Source organism: Polypterus senegalus, chromosome 6, assembly GCF_016835505.1.
Source record: "Polypterus senegalus isolate Bchr_013 chromosome 6, ASM1683550v1, whole genome shotgun sequence".
Taxonomy (NCBI): domain Eukaryota; kingdom Metazoa; phylum Chordata; class Cladistia; order Polypteriformes; family Polypteridae; genus Polypterus; species Polypterus senegalus.
In genome coordinates, this window is record NC_053159.1 from 7673766 (window position 1) to 7696329 (window position 22564).

Consider the following 22564-nt stretch of genomic DNA (forward strand, 5'->3'; position numbering starts at 1 on the left):
CTCTCCACTGCGATCTGGGGGTCTGGGAAAGGTATAAGATGCCAGCGTCTGCAGACAAGGCACTACATGCAGTTTTCATATGGTGTGGGTAAACATACGTGAAACAGAACACATTTTTTCCAACATCAAAAGTCAATCTGCAGCTAAATCTTCTTTACTGCACTTATATTGTAATAAGGGCACCTAGTAAGAATTAAGCTACTTTTGTTAACTAAAAGTGGTGACGTTCCATTAATGCACAAGTCACCCAAGTTGTGACTGACAAACATTGTGCCTCAGTGGCCTGGCTTAACTCAGGACTTATTTATTTTGAGGTAAAGTAACTTTGACAGACATGATGGTGCTGCACAGTATATGGTGGCTGGCTTGTTGGTGAGGTACCTGGCTGAACTCTCAATGATTCACATGGTCTAATTGTAAGAGCAGTCACGTCATTATATGTGCCAGGTGATAGTAGCTTACCCACTCAGAAGCTGGCACATTACACCTTTCCCAGACTCCCAGTCACAATGCCACACATGATCTTACATGCTCTCTTGAATGCAGGTGACGGGGTCTCACTGTGTCAGGAGGGAGCTGCTCTACCAACCAATGAAGTTCTATAGCATCATGATTGCATATGCATGAGCCTGATTAGCATGCTCCATATATGGATGTTTCAGGGCAGCGTTTGAGGTGATTGTGATTTATAAATGATAAACTGCGTTGAAATGTGCATACACAAGGTTTTATAAATCTGATTTTTTTTTTCTTTTTTTGGCATTTACATATTTTCACACTCACATTTATGCACAATTTTATAAATGAGGCCTCAGGAGAACTATATACACTTCCGATCTACATATTACAAAAAAAGACATAGCAGTGTGCGTATTGTGTTTGCTCTATAAGGCTTTTAATGCTTGCATAAAATAATGTGAAATGACTATCAGTGCCCTCTAGTGGTTACTATCTGAAGTACATGCTGAAACGATTTTAGGGCTTAAAATGAAAACCAATTTCCTATAATCAATCGTTTCATTTTTAATTTGCCGATTGTAACTGAATGTCTTTGCATTTAGAGAATATTTTCCAAGCTTTAAATGCAGTAACTAACTCCATACCATTAACAACTTTATAATACTATTTCATCCATCGATCTTCCAACCCCACTTATGCAAGGCAGGATTGAAGGGCAGCTGGAACCTCAGCAAGCAACCAGGAAGATCACCTGGACAGGATGCCAGCTGAGGCAGGATAACATTTATTGAAAGCTATCAGAGGAATGATTTTAGAATTTAAAAGTATATTTCATTATTCTGTTTTATTCTGGTGAGTAGTAATATCTATCTATCTATTATATAGTGCCTTTCATATCTATCAATCCATGGATCTATCTATAGCGCCTTTTGTTATCTATCTATCTATCAATCATATAGTGCCTTTCACATACATCCATCTATCTATCATATAGTGCCTTTCCATATCTCCCTACTATTTATTATATACTGCCTTTCCTCATCTGTCTATCCATCATATATTGGCTTACCTATCTATTGTTTGAGCCTTTCCTTCTCTATCTATTGTCATGCACATGAGGAAGATCATGGTTGTGGCACTGTCATTAACACACTTTCCATTTGCTTTAGAATGGAGGAGAAGACTTGTTTCCTGCCAGAACACATCAAATCCACCCCTTCTGCTTCCTTCACTTCATAAACCTTCACCACAGGAAGGCCATCATAATTTTGAACATTGTTTCCACTTAGAACACATTTCTCAGAAGAGGAAGTCATTCTCAGGCTAAAATGAGTATCTCTTATGTAGTGCTTTTCATATCTATCTATCTATCTATCTATCTATCTATTGTGGCAGTAGGGGGCACTAGTGCTCCCTTGAACCCACAGGTACAACTCCAAACACCAGGAAAAAGTCCAAGACTTCTTTATTTCATTACAGAACGTGCACAAAGCACCCTCCACACTACTCATATATTTCACTACTAAATAAACAATCCACTAACTACAACAATCACTCCTCCTCGCCCAGACACTTTGCTCCTCTCCCACCCAGCACAGCTCAGTGTCTAGACTGAGGCACCGTCCTTTTATAGCCCCTGACCCGGAGGTGTTCCTGTCCCAGCAGTCCACAGTTCCTTATTCCTTCCGGGTCAGGGCAATCAGTCTTTTACTTCACCCCGGGAGCACGCCATTCCTTCCCGTCACGTGACCGTGACGTACTCCTGGGTCATATGGCACAATAGAGCCCACAAGTCCCCCCACAGCGACTCCTGGTGGTCCCCAAGGTATCCTGGACCTCGGGGCACGATCCTGCGGTCGGGAGAGCTCCTCCTGTCAGCCTGGGGGTGCGGACCGGCCTGGGAAGCTGGCAGTCCTCCACACTATCTAACCTTGAATGTATATTTTCATGTATGTGCTATCCTTCCTACTATACTAAAATTGCTATCTATCTATTATATAGCACCTTTCACATCCACCTATCTATCATATAGTGCCTTTCATATCTACCTATCTATATATCTATCAATCATATAGTGCCTTCCATATCTATTTGTCTATCTGTCTATTATATGGCACCTCTCACTCTATCTATTATATAGTGCATTTCATATCTATCTATCATTATATAGTGCCTTTCATATCTATCTGTCTATCTATTATATAGCACCTCTCACTCTATCTATCTATTATATAGTGCCTTTCATATCTCTCTTATGTAGTGATTTTCATATGTACAGTATGCATGCATTATTCAGTATATCTCTTGAATTCCACAGCCAATCTGAGCAGCATTGCTGACCCTGTGCCCCCATTCATGGCCACAATGTACCCATCATCTGATGGGTACTTCCATTGTATCACAAAGCCCAAGTCATTGCCAACTGGTTTCATGAACGTGAGTACAAGTTCAGTGGACTGAATCTGAATCCACTAGAACACCTTTGGGATGTGGCAGGACAAGACACAGATGTGAAGCTGACAAATCTGCAGAGGCTCCATGATGCCACCATGACAACATGGCCCAAAATTGCTAACATCTTGTGGAGTCCACACCACCAAAAACTGAGTCTGTTTGGAGAGCACAAGGAGGTCCTCCCCAGTATTCGTGTAGGGGTCCTAAGAATCTGCCCAGTGAGTGTACCGTAGATGTTGCTGTGTGGCTTCAGTCTGATCCAAGGACCTTGAGCATGGGAAAGGCGCTATATAAATAAAATGTATTATTATTATTAAATGTATTATCATCCAAGTTCTAGAAAAGACCGAGGTGTTAAGTGACCAATTAAAGCAAACAAGTCATAAAATGTCAGCCACAATGCGACATGCAGGTGTTAACACATTCAGATTGATTTTTCTCATGCTGGAATGAAAGCCCCTCCAGTTGTTCACCCCACTTTAGCAGGTTTCTAAGCTGCAGTTCTTCTTGCTGGTGGCCAAAGGCGATCACTCAAACTCTAAAATGTGTACTTCTGTATATTTACAAGTGATGGGCATTTAATGCTTGTTTGAGCGTGAGCCTGTCAGCGCATCTCTGCTAATTAAGGATATTACACTTGTATGCTCTTAATATCATTAAGTGCCCGGCGCGCTCTTCGACTGAATATCTCTCTTAATGTTGTCGGCGGCTCCTCGTACATTTCTTTCAGTGAACTGAGAACTCGTCATGAAAGTGCTGATGCATTGAACTTGGACCTCAGAAATAATGGAGGATTTTTTCTCTAATCTAACACAAATCCTTAACACATAGCAGAAGAAAATCACGACACTTAGATAACTCGTGGAAACAAATATTCAGGAGGAGAAGATAGAATATGAAGCTCTATTTAAATAAAGGGAACCAACACCATGCACTTCAGAATGAGAGAAAGAAAAGGCGAGAACATTCTGGTGCACTTCAAGATCCACCACCAGGCTGCCCACTTGTGTTCAATAAACCAAACGCACCCTTCGAGGGCTGTGCTGGCACAATCAGGCTTGGATGGGCTCTTCATTTACTTTCAGGAAACGCAACTTAAGGTACAGCCTGACAGAAGGCCGGGGAAAGGACTGGTGCAAGGGGCCAATCAGGAAAAATAAAACCGGAGGCGGGTCACCGAGCGCACAAGAGGGCATCGAGAGCCATCGACCTGCAGTGTAAAGAGCCTCTCAGGGACACTGAGATAAGACGCAAAGTCCACACGGTGAGCAGGCAGCTGGGGCATTGAACCCAAAACCAGACAGATATGAGGGAGCGTCAGCAACAAGTGAGCCAAAACAAATAAAAAGCACACCAAAAAAAGACACATGATAGATAGATGGACATGAAAATCACCATACGGGACAGAGATAGGTGTGAAAGGCACTATATAAGAGATAGATAGATAGATAGATAGATAGATAGATAGATAGATAGATATGAAAGGCACTATATGATAGATAGAGTGAAAGGCACTACATGATAGATAGATAGATATGAAAGGCACTATATGATAGACAGATAGATAGTGTGATGCACTACAGTACATAAGATGCATATGTATTGATAAATATGAAAACCACTACAGTATATAAGATATATACATAAACTGATAGATGTGAAGTGTTATATAAATGATAGAAATTATAGGCATTGTTTAAGACATACAAAAATGTATACATCTAAAATGTGCTACATAATAGGTAAACAGAAATATAGAAATAAAAGCCACTATTTAAGGAACATAAATAAACTTATAGATATAAAATGTTCTATGTAAAAGATAGAAAAGAAATGCACTATACAAGTTATATAGATAAATTACTAGATATGAAAAGTGATAAATAATAGATAGAAATGAAAGGCACTATATAAGAAACAAATACATTTATAGATATAAAATATAAAATAGATAGATGTGTTGGCTGGGATTGGCTTCAGCAGACCCCCGTGACCCTGTGTTTGGATTCAGCGGGTTAGACAATGGATGGATGGATAGATAGACAGTGCCTTTCATATCTATCTATGTAATAGATAGCTAGGTAGATAGATGTGAAAGGCACTATATGATAGATAGATAGATAGATAGATAGATAGATAGATAGATAGATAGATAGATAGATAGATAGATGTGAAAGGCGTTATATAATAGATAGATAAGGAATACAATATACGAAAACAGACAGTAAAGACGCCATGTAATAGATAAATACGAAAGGCACTATATGGCAGATAGAAACATAACAAAGGAAGAGCCTAACAGGTAGATAAGGCCTTATATGCTGTCGCTGCCCTGAAACCCTGCTTATAGGAAAATGAATAAATATATAATGTTAAAGGCACTATATAAGATACATAGATATATTGATAAATATGAAAGATGCTATATGATCAATATATATGAAAGGCACTATATAAGATATTGACAGGTAATATGAAAGATGCTGTTAGATTCCTCATTAGCTAGACAGGTAGATCGATAGGTATGAAAGGCGCTATATACGATTCATTGGTAGATAAGCACCTTTTCAATATAAAATTGTTCTTTCCACCTTCAAACCCTATAGGAAAAAATAATGAAGGAAATTGAACTGGAGTGGTCTGAAAAATGTTTTGGTTTTTACTGTAAATGTTTCCCTGCAGTTTTTAAGCTTTTACGTTTTTATCAACAAATGTACACATCACTAGCAGTAAGCTCCAGCAGTTTAAAACATTTCATTATTTCTGACAATTACTTTGAAAGTTCAGATAATTTGAAAACGCTACAACGTTAAAAAGCAGTGGTTTACAGTACGGCCGTTCCTTTCCTATGTTAAGAAAATTCAAACTACATACACGCACACACACTCACATACACGCGGATATAAATTTCGTTGACTTTGTTTTACTGTGCACTTGAAGCCCCTCAGATGCCGGGGTTATCTGAAGCGACAAATCATGGCCTTAACCTGCGCACTTCTACCGTTTTTGAAACAATAGAGCTCCGCGCCTATGTTGGGCACAAACCTGAGCAGAACGCTAGTGATGCCCAGCAGGTGCACAGTGGTTAGCGGGCATGAGAGGCACGGATAATGAGTCAGGGTTGTCATGATCCTCACTGCAGCATTTCAAGTTTTAATGAAAATTACTAGCCAAAGCACAGGAGCCCCTTCCAGCAATCGCAGGCTAATGCGAGCCGTCAATCAGTGCTGCGCACTCACACCCGTATGTATGACAGGTGTTTACAAGCAATCAGAGCCCGGATTTTTTTGGCAGTTTGGAGACGCCAATAATAAAAGAGCTGGGAGGAGGAAAGACGGCTGAAGCCTGCGCCAACCTACCTTGCAGCCAATCCCCTTTGGCGGGCGTGGCTAGAATCGCGGGGAGGCGGGGCCCAAACTGCACGAGCAGTTGCTGCGTGCTGAACTCAGCAGAGAGTAATGGAATGAGCCTACCAGTACAATGAGGACGAGCGACAGATCGCAGCGTGGAAACTAAACTACAAAACTATCTAAACTTAAGGAGCACTGTGTAAAGCAAGAGGGTAAAGCACACCTGGAGAAACAGCAAAAATTACAATAAGTCAATAAATCCATAAACAAGAGGTTGACATATATACGATTTCCCTCTGGAGAAGGATATGTTGCTGGACATGTGAAAAAAAAGGAATTAACTTCCCCAAAATGAAGTTATCCACTCTGAGCTTTATCGGCTTTGTGTTGAATGCTGTGGCCATAGAATTGAGCACTTCACAATCAGGTGGGTGGGAGCTTCTTGCTATTATCCTTTTGGTTTTGCGAAGTTTCTCATTGAGTGGAAAAGCTGGGAAGAAATGCTGGTTTCTTTGCCGAATGGATTGCTTGCTTGTTTGTTTGTTATGTTTTGTTTTTTGGGCACGATGCCCAGTGGTTCTTGTCAATTTCTTTTTTTTTTTAATGTTGCGGCTTTTGATTCACCTGCCTTTTTTGTTCGGTTGGCAGCCCGAGCGACTGTTTTGTTGGGTTTATAAACTTTCCTGCAGTGACTTGATGAGACCATAAAGAAGCCTGGCAGTTGTCAGATCGTGTACCTCCGTCTGAGACTGTTGTATTTTGAGTTTTTTCTTTTGCTGCATTTTGATCTTTTATTTTATTATTTTTTTTAAATTTTCTAATCATTGGCCACATAAGCTTAAGTCGTGCGTGACATTCTTTCAGGTGCGGCATTTACGATTTGAATGTTTGATTCAAGAAGACACGTGTAGCTGGTTCAGTCGTGTGCAGTGTATGACAACAGAATAATATCAATTTGACATGTTCAACAGTCAAGTGTACTCGTTTCCATGTATAACTTTAGGTTATTTTGCTCTTGCATGCATGGAAAAAGTCGGCGTGTTGCAAGACGTGAGTGAGCTCAATACTTTTGGAAAAAAAAAAGTAAAAAGTGAATCGCATTGTGAAGACCACATCGAAGTCCCCGTTCCCTCGGAGTACGAAGAAAGTGACAGATCTGTCATCAAAAGCAAACAACGGCCGTAATACTTGAGCGACAATTTCGTAGGTACTCGAAAACCCACACAATATTTCGCGACGTTGTTTCAATACCCTTTACGTCGCTGTCTTGTCTCGGTTTCTAGCCAGATCCGATTTTTAATTTTGCGACCGTATATTTTGATTAAAAAATATGTCGCTTTTTTTTCTTTCGCGTGCGGGTTTTACTTGGCGGATTACTAACCAAAAAAACAAAACAAAAACGCGCACTTCACGCGCGCCCTTGGCAACACAAGCAACCTTTGCGAAACGGCGATCTTCTCAATGACAGCCTTCATTACAAGTCACGGACGCTGTGCTATCACGTTACGAACGAGTATAAATTATTATTATTATTATTATTATTATTATTGTTACTATTAGAGGTGCAGTACGTTAGGTGCGCTATGCACCTGTCAAATGTGATATTTGGTGTCGATTTGCCTCCAACCCACCGCTTCCTTTTCTCGTTCACAATAACTCGACCACCCAGTCACCACTTCAGTGCCTCTCGCGCCAGGAATGCACGGCGCCCGTTCCACTCGCGCCCCTTTCCCATGAAACTGTCCGCCAATTCCCCCACACCCCCATCCTCCGTACCTCACAAGCGTTCTGCTCATCTCCTTTAATGATGACGAGCTCGGACTTCACGTACGCGCGTGGAGTGGTTATGGTGGTGGGTGCTTGTTTACGGGCGCGTGCGTGGAGACCGGGGGGTTACTTTGAACCCCCATTTTATTGCCATTCCTGAACTAAAAGGGGATGAGCCGGCGTAACTACGTGCGACTAAATTCAGACTATGGAAGAGAAGACGAGTAGAAGTTCACTGGCTGAAATTAAAAGAATTTTGCAAGTTGAAAGGCTGCCGCGTTTATTGGCTGGCTCGCGCTTTTGTCTGAAAAAGACAACAATATCTGAAAGCAGCCTTGTTCGATGATTTTTTTCTTGTTGCGCTTTATTTATGTGGCTTTAAAATTTCCATTTTCTTTTCGAAGCAAGCGAGACCAGCGAGTGTCTAGAAATGAGAACACTGGAATTTGTATTAGACATCCCATTGGGGACGCTGCTTCTCCGGATTTGGCTTCTCGAAATGCCGAGTTTTCCTTCCTAGTTTGGCCAGTGGATGGTAGCCAGGGTTTGTATTAGGATCCCTGATGATCGCATTAAACCTGTCAGGATAATCGCTGTCGAGGTATGCTGGGAGACGTGCAGAATCTGACAATGACCGAATATTGGAAATCTAGAACAAGAAAACGACGGCATTGAGTGCGGCGCTGTCTCGTTTGGGTTTACAGCGCGAGCGAACGAGCGCGCCCCCGCGTCGGTGTCCGTATGCGTGCCGGGGCGGCCCAAGTTCAAGTTCGGCTATAAAGGCGCCTTGGAAGTGTAAGGTGACAACTGGGAAGTGTCCGGAAAACAAGTCTGGGGACTCGCAGAGATCAGAGCGACAGCGATCATCTTACACACCTTTACATGTTTGTTTGGGTGCATCAAGAGAGCGTTGGTCATTTTAAATGTAATTAACCAGAATCCAGATTCATGTATTTATATAGAGCACTCGGGGCTTGTCCTTTGCTAAAATTAAAATGCATTGCAATTCAAGATTCCTGTCTGCATTGGGTATTAATATTAAAATACAAAGATAGTCACTAGAAAATCACTATTTAAATAATTATAGATGTATCTGAAACGAACTACAGATATATATGAAAGGTACACGGTAGGAGTAGACCGATTAATAGAGAGAGAGATAGAAAGGTACTATTTAATTAATGATAAATAATTAAAAGATATATATGAAAGGTACATGATAGAGCAGATAGATAAGAAATTAAATATGTTGTATATATTAAATGAATAAATAGGCAAATAAAAAAGCTAACATGTTAAATAAATATGAAGAGCACTGCCTTCACTGGACGGGGTATAGTTAGATGGCAAATAGATATGAACGGCACTATATAATAGATAAGGCATGAAATGCACTATTTTCATTAAAATAGACATAAGAAAGCTGGTGTGTTATATAAATAAGAAAGGCTCTACATTCAGTATGTGAATATAGTTAAATGATTAGTAGAAATTAAAGGCACTATATACTGTAAGAGATAAGAAATGAAATGCATTGTATTCCTTAAATTATTATACAGGTTAATAAAGAAAACTGGCACCTTAGATAAATAAGAAACGCACTATGTGAATATAGTTAGATGAGCAGGTAGATATGAGTGGCAGTATATAATAGGAAAGAAATGAAATGCACTATAATCATTAAATTATAGGTGAATAAGAAAATGTTAGATTATTTTGAAAAGCTCACTGTTAGATGGACAGATAAAAGACAAAATATCGATAGGAAGATGAGTAGATAGATCTGAAAGGCACTATATAGAAAATAGATAGAAGGAGCTAGTAAATAGTGTATCTTAAATCTCAAAATATGCTATTATGAATTTTCTTTTCATTTTCAGCTGTTCTTAAGTAAAATGTCACAGCTCTGTTTATCTTTTTATCTCTTTGTGGACTGGTTAAAATTCCCTGATTCAGCTGCTGGATTTTTGCTTTTTGAATTTCTTGACTCCTTTCTAAGTATGACCATTTGGGGCACCACATATAGGAGCGTCTGTTAATTCAGTGGCGCATTATTGGCCCTCGTATTTTCCTTTGCGGTTGTGTGATAATTTGACACTTCTCATTATGGTTATTTTGGCGTCACATAATCTGAATATACAACATTACTGGCTCATTTTTGCAATATGTTGCTGACATGGTGTTAGTCCTTCTGTTTCTGTTACTCGTATCTTTATAGTTCAGGTTCAGATGGCATTTTGTTATAAACTACAAGTACTTGCCTCCTGTCTTCCTGTTTTTTTCCCTCATAACTAATTGTACATAAGCCTATTAGTTTGTGATTTAATAAAATTACCATTGTTTCAAAATGATATTCATGTGCTGCTCTTTTTCATTTAGCGGAGGCCCAGCTTTTAATGCTTTAATGCAGCTTTTACTCTTCTTATGCGAACACATTAAGCTGATAATTCATCCGATTTGATTGTTTTTATGTTTATTGGTTATTGGCAAAGCTGTTTCATTTGTATGCAGAAAATATTAATTACATATTAACGCTTTCCTTGAGTGCCTTTTATTTCTTGGTAGCAACAATATGTGTCAGTTAGGAGGACAGAAATGGTGACACAATTCCAATTAAACCGTAACCTACAATAAAAAGGAGTATCAGAGGTAAAGGAAACATTTATCATCACAGTCATAGCATACAACCTGACTGTCTTTACATGTGTTTCCAGTCATTTTCAAAACCAACATGCTACAAAACTCAAGGGACTCTTAACATGACTGTGGCACGTGTGTATAACGTCGCAGGGCCAATGTGACCTGTTTGAAAATGAGCAGACTGCACAGCAGTTTGGTTCTCACCGTGATAGACCAAGAAAACGTTTGGAAAGTCTTCTGACCTTCAATTGGAATTCTACCTGGAAGGAACTTTAGTGCATTTTTTTTTTTGTATTGATACTTTTACTGTACATTGAGAGCCTGATGTAAGACATAACGTGTAAAATTTGGGAATAAAGTGCATTGCAAGTTACACATGGTATATCAGTTTAAATAGTCATGTTTGACCAAATCAAAGTATGACTACCCTGTACACATATGCACATCCAAGGTTTCTGAGAGAGAGAGTGTGTGTGTGTGTGTGTGTATATATATATATATATATATATATATATATATATATATATATATATATATATATATATATATATATATATATATATATATATATATATATATATAATATAGTGTGTGCGTGTGTCCGTAAATGTATACACATGTATTTATCTGTTTATAGATGGTGGCAATGAAGGGCCATTTCAATGTGCCTATATATCCTTCTTTGTTATATATATATTATACATGCACTATATATTTATCTCCTGAACAAAAGGTACCCAGGTGCCAATAATACATGGAGCTGACTTCACAAACTGTGTAAGGCCCTGAGACTCTGGGCTGAGAAGGTGCCATGCCAACAAGTGCAGAAAAGCAACAAGTGACATTGGACTGCACTGCGCACCTGTAGAAGTTGGTGAGCATAAATGGGGTCATCAGTTTTTGATCAAGTCTACAATAGTTGTATCCTCGGTACACCTAATGATGAAGTTAGTGAGAATAGATGAAGACATCAATGGGTAATCAGACCTAAGTGTCCTCTGCTCGTGTTTGACAACATATGCTGCACATCCTCTCTCTGACACACTAGCACTAAAGACATTCAGCCAACAAATCATTCAATAGAATTGTTTCAAGAAACATGACTGGGGTCCTTTATACCAACAGCAGTACGGCTGTATAGTCCCTCGATGGGACCACCAAGTCAGAATGCTATCTTTCCTTTTACATTTTCTTCATTTGTAGTCATTCTTGTGCATTTTCAGACAATATTGTGTGTGTGTGTGTTCAATTATCTAACTTTTCGTTTATCTATTTATTGATAGAGCTTTTGTAAAAAGCCACATTTCCTCTTGGGGACAAACAAAGTTCTATCTATCTATCATATATTTGTATGCATGTATATTTGCATATACTGTACATACTGTGTACACCTGTATACGCCAGGTCAGTTTATGTATACTAGTACAATATTTAAAGAGAAAAAAAATACAATTTTTACTCCTTTATTTAGAGATGTTTATTATTTTTACGTTTTTCAGATGATTTAAAATGTAAAAGTAATTGATGTGTGATAGTTGTATGCAGCTTAGTATAAACCTGCTTAGCTATGATAGACTGGCGCCCCATTTTGAGCTGGCTGGACTGGCTGCAGCCCGCCACCCCCTTTAATTGAAATACATGTGCTTTGGAATCTCCTGTCATCTTATGTACAGTATGTGTTGAGGCCTGTTGGAACACCGGGACTATCTTAGTTAATTCTTGTTGGCATGATTGGCACTTAATGTAAACTAAACTGCCTTCCATGCAGTTCTGTGAGGGTCTTTCCAAGGCCAAAGTGGTCAAGTTGTTCAGGTAAATGTGCTCCATTCTAGTCAGTCGTTCCTCTAAAAGCCACTCTGATTGTGCCTCCTGAAGTTCTATTGTAGCTTTATGCATATGATGTAGTATTTATGTAGCCATCTTTAGACTGCTGCTACTTTAATATTTACACAGACCATTATTAATAAATAATATATACAGTATGCTCTGCCTGCTGGTTGCTTATTAAACATAGCACCTTTTAACAGTAAAGAAATGAAAGCCCCTGTCCTACCCTAAAAGACTCTTATAGCCATAATTGTGGTTTACTAGGATGTATTAACCTCAGTAGTGTTTACAGACTGCGCAGACCTAAAGGTATGTGAATTCGGAATGGCGTGTCATTAAACCGTGTTATACTGATCAGACAGAGACAACCTTGAATGGGACACTGGTCTGTCACGAGGACCCCTCACACAGACAACAAAAGACCACTGGTTATCCTAGAGTGTAGGCCAATGCTAGCTCAGGTAGTATACAACTCTTACAACTGGTGTCTTTTTCCTTAGTTGTTATTAATTTATTACTATCTATTTTAAAGTATTACTATCTAGACATTTACCCATTATTTATTCATTTATCTATTTACTAACAACATAGGAGTCAACATAGTTCTTGGCGTTAACATCCTGTTTGGTATGAAATTGGTAAAAGCAGTGATAGTGTTTGTGATGCGCCATCTGTTGGAATGACAAATGCAATGCATATGTCTCTGTTGTATGCCTTTTGATATTAGATTAGTAAAAGCAATCTTAATGTTGCTCATGCGCCATGTCTAGGAAAGACAAATGCAATGTGTATGTCTCTGTTATATGGCTTTTGCATGGGATTTGTAATAGCAGTGTTAATATTTGTGATTCGCAATCTGTTGGAATGACCAGTGCAATACATATGTGTCTCTGAATATGCTATTTGGTATGGGGTTCCTAAAAGCAGTGTTGATGCTTGTGATGCACCATCTGTTGGAATCACAAATGCAATGAATATGTCATATGCTGTTTGGTAAGGTGTTCATAAAAGCAGTGTTAATGTTTGTAATGTGCCATCTGTTGGAATGACAAATGCAATTCTTTTTAATAATTGAAATGTTTGTGTTGCACCATCTTCTGGAGTGATAGAGTTATGGCAACTAGACGGGCACATGGACGCTTATCCTTTAATAAGATGTATAGTAAAGTTCTTTACTCTTCTTGCTCTTGTCATCTGTATATGCATGTATTGCACTGCGGTCCTGGGGAATGTTATTTCATGCCACCGTATGTTGCACTATGATGTATGGATGGTATAACAATAATGCCACTTGACATTTGAGCACACAAAAAATGGTCAGGTGCAAGATTTGAACGCTGGCTCTTGGTTCCATGAGACTGTGCCCCCCCATACGTGTATAATATACTGCAATTACATTTTTATAATGAGTAGCTCATGGAGGTGGACTTTCAACTGAAAATCTTGTGATCTGTTGGTCCACATGCCTTTGCCGCTAAGCCACATTACCCGTCTACCAATGCACAACTTATTTCAGGCCACTTGCTGCACATTGTTATGCATGCCAATTTAGTAAAAGGAGCGTTCTGCGCCACATAGTAAACAGTAAATTCAATTTGCTATTTTAAGGGTTTTCATTATTTCAACAAGTATAATGAAAACACTGCAACATTCTGTACCTTCCTTCCCGGCTTGTATTTCTACTGTTAAATACATTTATATGTAAAATACCACCATGAATTGGCCTCTGTTGAAAAATTTAAAAGGGCTCCTGTCTCAATAATTTACAGTATCTCAAGCCACACCGCTCCAGAAAAATTAAAAAGGTGGAAAATGATTGAAGTCCTAAATCCTATTCGTAGACAAAGCCATCCGTTTTGTTGAAGTTCATTGAAAAAATTTTAAATTTGTTTTTCTTTTAACAAGCAAATAGAACTTATCATCTGTAAAGCTTAGTCCGAGACATAAACATCCTTTTTGCTGTGGTTCCTATGGAAGTCTTATCATTCCATGGAGCTGGGTTCAAATCCCAGCCTATGTGGACTTGGGTCCTTGTGGGGAAAGTTTTCTCTGAAAGCGCCAGGCTTTTACATTTCAGGTTTTACTGGTAATTAAAAATTAACTGAATGCCCCCCTGTAATGGAACGGCGTCCCCTCCAGGATGGTTCCCCACCATGTGCCGGATGCTGCAGAAAATGACTTCTTTTGAAAAATCATTATAATTTGATGAATAGTTATATGTTTGTCTAATTGGCTTTTTGAAATGCCAGCTTGTAAATGAGTTGCATGTTGGCATGGTGGTAAATGCAGCTATCACCCACGTCTGGTCACTAAAAGAGTGGAGTTGGTACATTTGCCATGGGTGTGTATAAGAATTTCTTCCCACTATTCAATGATGAACTCTCATTGGTTGCTGGTGACTTAAACATTAGCTAGGTGCACCATGAGGTGAACTGGCATCCCAGCCAGGTATTTTGTTTTGCTGGGACTCTGCCTAACACGTGACTATAATAGCTTTGTGTCATGGCATAACAGTTCTTTCAGCAGTAGAGTTTTGAAAGTGGTACCATGGTTAATGCATCTGTGTTATGGGCTTGAGGAACCTGGGTTCAGATCCCAAACTTTTAACTGTCTATGTGGAATTTGCAAATTTTCCCCAGATTTGTATGAGCTGATTTTTTTTTTCTGACAACTACAGAGAGACCTCTGGTTCCTCTAAATTTAATAATGAAGTTGGTGAGCATAGGATGCGGTGGGTTGGCACCCTGCCCAGGATTGGTTCCTACCTTGTGCCCTGTGTTGGCTGGGATTGGATCCAGCAGACCCCCGTGACCCTGTGTTCTGATTCAGCGGGTTGGAAAATGGTTGGTTGGTTGGTGAGCATAGGTAGAGACATCAGTTGGTGATTATGCCGTCGATGGTGATATCCTCGGTAAATTTAACTATGAATTTGGTGAACATAGAGAAAGATAGGAGTTGGCAATCAGGCCTATAATGTGTTCTCAGTATGCTTAATGAGGAAGTTGGTGAGAATCGATGAAGACATGTGCTTTTGAGCAGGCCTACAATGGTGGAATCCTCTGTAAATTTAATATTGAAGCTGGTGATCCCAGATAAAAACATGAGCTGGTGCTCAGGCCTATGATGGTGGTGTCCACTGCAAATTTAACAATGAAGTTGGGCAGGAGGCAGCAGTTGGTGATCATGTCTAAGATGGTGTCCTCTGAAATTTAACAATGAAGTTGGCAAACATAGGGAAAGACAGGAGTTGGCAATCAGGCCTATGATGATTGTGAACATCGATGTGGATGTGAGCTTTTCAACAGGCCCACAATGGTGGTGTCTTCTGTAAATTTAATAATGAAGTGTTGAGCATCAATGAAGATACAAGCTGTTGATCAGACTTATGATGATGGTGTCCACAGTTAATTTAACGATGAAGTTGATGAATGCAAAGAAAGACATGAGTTGGTAATCAGGACTATAAGTTGGAAAGGAGATACAGATTGGTGATCAGTCCTAAGGTGGTTACCTCGGAAATGTAATGATGAAGTCAGCGAATGTAGAGAAAGACAGGAATTGGCAATCAGACCTATAACAATTGTGAGAACTGATGTTGACATGAGTTGGTGATCATTCCTACGATGGTGGTGCCCTCTGCAAATTGGTGATCATGCCTAAGGTGGTGTCCTCTGAAATGTAATGATGAAGTTGGTGAACGTAGAGAAAGACATGAGTTGGTAATCGGACCTACGACGATTGTGTTCTCAGTAAGCTTAATGAGGAAGTTGGTGAGAATCGATAAAGACGTGAGTTAGTTGGTGATCAGATTTTAATGATCAAGTTGGAAAGGAGACACTGATTGGTGATCATGCCTAAGGTGGTGTCCTCTGAAATGTAATGATGAAGTTGGCGAATGTAGAAAAAGGCATGAGTTGGTGATCAGACCTTCGATGGCGGTGTCCTTTATAAATTTAAAGATGAATGGTGAATGTATTATAGAGACAGACATGAGTTGGCAATCAGGCCTACAATGACTGTGACCTCAGTTGAGGAAGTTGGTGAGCATCGACAGAGACATGAGCTGTTGAGTAGATAGATAGATACTTTATTAATCCCAAGACCTACAATGGTGGTGTCCTCTGTGAATTTAATAGTGAAGCTGGTGATCCCAGATAAAGACATGAGTTGGTAATCAGACCTACGACGATTGTGATCTCGATCGTGAGGAATTTTGTGTGCATCGATGAAGACTTGAGTTGGTGATCAGGCCTACAAATGTGCTGTTATTGGTAAATTTAATGATGAACCTGGAAAGGAGACCCCAATTGGTGATCAGGCCTACTGTTATTGTGTCCTCTGTAAATTTAACATTAAACTTGGTCAGCATAGATGGAGACATCAGTTGGTGATCAGGTCTATGACGGCGATGTCGGTAAACATAACGATGAAGTCAGTGAGCAAACATGAATGCACGATTGGTGATGAGGCCGCAAAGTCACTGCCCATAATCAAATATTCTTCTTATTTTCTATTTTTTGCTTCGTACCATTTCTTATTGCTTGTCCATACACCGTGACGTTACTTTTAAGACTCTAATACACAAAATCAAATTTTACTGTTTCCTGTGCACGTGTTTTTTTGCTTAAATACGTTTCGCATAATTTTAGCATGCCGTTAAAATGGTTTTCTCCAAATCCATACCAGTAGAAGATTTTCTCGGAGCAAATAAGCACTCACTTAACTAACATCGAGGAGTTCAATTAAAAGAAGAAATGGGTTAGGATGTAAACCAAAAACCACATGGAGCCACCCAGCCGGCACTTGTGAACCCCTGAGTGACACCGTTACTTTTGTGACATCGTGACGCCCCCAAGGGGGATCCGATCTAACATTTGGAAAGCTCCGCCCTAAACCTTCATGGCCTGGATGGGCGGGGTTCACCTGCTGTGGCGTTTCAGATTTAGTTTTAATAACATTATCACTCTTGATTTTTTTTCGTTCAGATTCCAACAAAGAAAACTGAAGAATTCTGGAGCTGGATGGAGGAGTTTAGCAAAGACAAGGGAACATTTTGGCAAACAAGAGGATTTCTCAGGGTTTCCTTGTTGCATAAGAGAAGTGGTGGGCGTTTTTTTAAAAAAAAAAACAAAAAAAAAACAACAAACCCTTAAATGAATAATATCTAATTAAAACTCTTCACTTGGACGAATTGCCAGCGAAGGAGATGCTGTTTCCCTTATAGTGGGCACCTATTTTAGGAAAATAAATGCACTCAGCAGTCTGGTGTAGTCTTAATATTAGAAATAAATTTGATTTCATTTCCTTTCCGTTGTTAGCCCCCTCTGTGTTGGTAAAGCCGATGTTCTGTTTGGCCCCTCAGGTTTGCGTAGTTCAGCCATTACACTAATTACTGCTCACCCGTAAAGAGTGTTTTCAGATAATAAAGACTTCTAAAGGTGGGTAGTCAACCCTTTTACAAAATAATACCCTGTGATTCTACACCCTCTTCTGTTTTTCATGTTCCAAAACTCCATATTCTGGTGAGGGTCATGGTGGTGGAAGTCCAAGCAGGTCAGCTCAGACTTCCCTGTCCCCATTTATAGATTCCAGGGCTTTCTGGGGAATTCTCAGATGTTCCCAATTAAGCCGAGCGATGTAATCCTTCCAGCATCCCCTGGTGCAGTCCCCCCCTGGAGCCAAACCATCACAACTGTCTCCTCTCGATCCTAAGGAGCAACGTCTCTACTCTGAGGCTCTGCTGAGTCAATGAGCTTCTCACCACCCAGACGACCTATTAAGAAACCTCATTTCTGCTGTGTGTCCTTGTGATCTCATTCATGTGATGACACAGCTCAGGAGAGGACAGGGATGCACTTCATCTTTAGACTCGGCTCCTGCTTCACCACCATGGACAGGAACAACGGTTGCAGAACAGTGATCGCCGCTCCAATCCCCTTGTTGAACTCATGTTCCCTACTTCCATCACTCATAAACAAGACCCCCAGATACTTGAAGTCCTCCGCTCAGGGCAGTTGTTTTTCCCCCCCTCACCTGGATAGAGCAATCCACTCTTTTCTGAGAGAGAATCGAGAACCTCAGACTTGCCATTTGGTAAGTCGCATGGGCTGCAGCCTGTCACAGTAAGCACAAGGCACAATCCCCAGACCGGACACCTGGGTGAACACACACACATATGCTAAAGCCAATATGTCACCTAACCGGCATGTCTCTGGACTTTTGTGGGTAAACTGAAACACCCTGAGGAAACCCACATGGACACGGGGAGAACATGCAAACTCCATGCAGGGCAGCCCAAATTCTGGTCTCCTTACTGCAAGGCTGCAGCACCACCACTGTCCACCATGCCACTGTTGGACAATATAAACAATGCCATTTGAAACGTGCAAGAATACCATTAGGCACACAAGGTTACAAAATAATTAAAAATTATTCCACAAAATATAAATGGGCAATTACTTTCCCTGCAATATTTCATGTTGTGTTTTCTTCTTATTTCTGCTGCCATCCTCACGCACACTGAAGTGTTCCTCCCACACGTGTCTTCAGAGCTCCTCTCCTCTCCTCCTTTCTATTCCATGGTCACAAGCGCTGAATGTTTCAAACATCTGTTGCCGGTGACTGGGTTGGAAGACCCACTGGCTCGGTGGTTGTTGACATTCATCTTTCTGTGAGGTCTCATTATTGCCGCAGATAATTAGTTAATAGATTACAAAACATTTAATCAGTTCAACAGCCAAACTCCCCACTTCTGTATCATATAATATTCCCGATGAGCAAACGCCTGCAAGGGGTTTGCATAAGTCCAAATGAGAAATTAAGTGCAGAGAAGTTAACCGAGGCTGCCAGAGGGTGACAAGATGTTGAGTGAATTGCTTTTAGATGAAACAAATTAAGAAGCGGGAGTGAGACAATCCCCTGTTCATATTATTAGGCACGCTTTGTTTTCAGGCAAAGCAGAATATTTGAGATGCTAATTTTCTTAAGAATCTGAGCAATGCACCTCATTTTGATGACTTGTGTGATCAGAATAAAAATTCCAGTTGTAATCTCAGCTTTTGTCTTGCATAAGAGACAAACAATTTGAGATGTTTTTGTCAGAAGTACACTGGCGAGGATTACACTGTGTGTGAGTGTTATATCAATATCTGCTCGGAGAGGAAAGGAAAGGAACCTGCTGCTTCTCCATTCTAAGATTATTGGCTTTCATATATCGTGTCATTCGCCTCACCACATCAAAGGGGACACACTTTTAGAAAATTAAGTGAGGGGCGTCGTTATGTGGAATTACAGTTAAAGTCAACAATGGAAGAAATGTCTGAACTCAGAGAAAATGGGAGTTTGGACCGAGACCCCTTTAAGAGTAATTGACAGACATGGCGTCACGTTAGGGAGACTTCAGATACATCCTTGTCTTCAGTGGCCGAATTTGTAGTGGTAGACCTAGCATCAGATAGTGCCTTACAGAAATAAGTATTAATATGGTGCCTTTCATTATCTGTCTATCTATCTATCTATCTATCTATCTATCTATCTATCTATCTATCTATCTATCTATCTATCTGCATATATACAGTATACTGTGTACACCTGTATATGCCAGGTCAATTTATTTATAGGCGGCACGGTGGCGCAGTGGTAGCGCTGTTGCCTCGCAGATAGGAGACCCGAGTTCACTTCCCGGGTCCTCCCTGCGTGCAGTTTGCATGTTCTCCCTGTGTCTGCGTGGGTTTCCTCCGGGCGCTCCGGTTTCCTCCCACACTCCAAAGACATGCAGGTTAGGTGGATTGGCGATTCTAAATTGGCCCTAGTGTGTGCTTGGTGTGTAGGTGTGTTTGTGTGTGTCCTGCGGTGGGTTGGCACCCTGCCCAGGATTGGTTCCTGCCTTGTGCCCTGTGTTGGCTGGGATTGGCTCCAGCAGACCCCCGTGACCCTATTCGGATTCAGCGGGTTAGACAATGGATGGATGGAATTTATTTATAATAGTACAATAGTCAGTCATCATTTATTTATCTATCTATCATAACTACCTTTCTCTTATATAATGCCATATTTATTATATAGTGCCCTTCTTATCTATCTATCTATCTATCTATTGTATAGTGCCTTTCATATCTATCTATCTATCATATAGTGCCTTTTATACCTTTCTATCTGAAGCAAACTCTGAATCTTGTCGTAGAAATGAAACAGACATACTGTAAGTTAGTCATTTTTTTTTGATGTGCACAGCAATCATGATAGCAAAAATACCTTCTAGAACTCTGAAGGATACAGAGAATCAGGCCCAATTTTACAAAATGACAGAGATATAACTTAGTTGAATCTAATTTTACAGCACTGAAGAAGACATAACTCCATCAATTAGCTTTTGATATAGCACCTTTCACAGCAATCTCCTTTGTAAGGTGCCATTAGAAGCACTGAAGAATGTTGAAGCCAACATCAGATCTAATTTTACAAAATGCAAATGTACTACGGTTTGTACTCCTTTGATGTAGTGGCTTCTAATACCGTGAGTGATATTCTAGTCCGTGTCTTCTAAAGTGAAGGGAATTCCACTCGTCTGATTGTTCGGCAGACCAGCTGGGTGTCTCCCTACATTCCTTGTTTGTAAGCTGTTATTATTTTCTTGCCTAATATTTTTAAAACGTAGTGTGCCGAGGTGCAGATTGTTTCATGGTAACTGGGCTAGGCTGTCTGTCATCATGAAATTTTGCAACACTTCAGAAAGTGGTAAAACTGGCTGTCCCAAAACGAGATGTGGAACAATTAATATGTTTGCCAGCTTAAAGATCTGGGCTAGTTAAACCATCATATTTCAAAACTCCAAGAAAAGATGATAAAGCCATATACAGTATATACAATATATGGCCTATGCTACATCCATTTTTATTACTATTTAATTTAATATTGTGTTTTTGTATCAGTATACTGCTGCTGGATTATGTGAATTTCCCCTTGGGATTAATAAAGTATCTATCTATCTATCTATCTATCTATCTATCTATCTATGCACTCTGTATTTACACATACCTATGTATTTATGTACAGTATATATAGATGTATATTAGCATTAAATAAATATACATATATACAGTATGTGTACATTTATATTTATATACATATATACAGTATATACATACATACAAAAACATGTGTATCTCTGCATATGAATAATATATATTATATGTATATATATGTATATATGTATATATATATATATATATATATATATATATATATATATATATATAATATAAAATATATATAATATAGTAATAACAACAGACAAAGCAACTAGATGAGATGGAGTGTCACCCTGGTAAATGCCATTTAATTAACTAAAGGAAAGAAGAATATGACAAAGGCTGAGGCTGCTGTGGCTCAGAAAGTTTTCGCTTGTGAGTGTTTTCAGATGTGAACTCCACCTTCTACTGAATGGCTTGTTGTTATATACGGGGGTTCCAGATGGGGTGAGATTTTCCGGGCTGGAAAGGAGTTGGAATCACATGTCTCCCCGCTGATGTCCTTCAGTACTGCTGATGAAAAAGGAGAATTTGTTATAAACAGCACCCTCTCTCGACTCGGAGTGGTATTGCTTACCTTGCGAGAGTTCTGTTGGTGCTCTGTGAGCACATCTGTCTGAGACATTTTATATATATATATATTTGTACGTGTGTGTGTGTAATATATATACACACACGCACACATTACAATTATCACACAAGCGATAAATACAATTTGAACAATGGGGCTGGGGGCTCACCAGGGTAGTCCCATTTAATGGATGCAAACAAAGGTGTAGTGATATGAAACAACAATATTGGGATAACCAAATGTTTAGTCTTCACAACTCCCAATTCAAAATACACTTCTAAGTGTGGGATCAGTCTTCTACACTTGTGGTTTCCAGTGTGAACACTGATTTCCAGTCTGGCATAGCTGGTGAGGTTTAAAAGGTGAGACTTCTAGAACAGAGCAAAAAAATGTGACATCAGAGCCCCTCAGGCAAGTCAATTTCTGGTAGGTGCCCTGGAAAGGGGAAGGAGCCAGAAACTAATCTA

The 22564-nt window shown here is 39.7% G+C and overlaps 1 protein-coding gene across 6 annotated transcripts in view; it reads left to right on the forward strand.

Moving 5' to 3' along the window:
- The first annotated feature begins 6282 nt into the window (after positions 1 to 6282).
- LOC120530767 (receptor tyrosine-protein kinase erbB-4-like) overlaps positions 6283 to 22564 on the forward strand; it is a 799040-nt gene continuing 782758 nt past the window's right edge. For 3 of the 6 annotated variants that reach the window (XM_039755347.1, XM_039755351.1, XM_039755348.1), the window contains exon 1: positions 6283 to 6690. In XM_039755347.1, coding sequence (XP_039611281.1) covers positions 6615 to 6690 — 76 coding nt within the window. In that variant the 5' untranslated portion in view covers positions 6283 to 6614. The remainder of the gene's footprint in view (positions 6691 to 22564) is intronic. The other 3 variants (XM_039755350.1, XM_039755353.1, XM_039755352.1) reach the window with 1 other exon arrangement.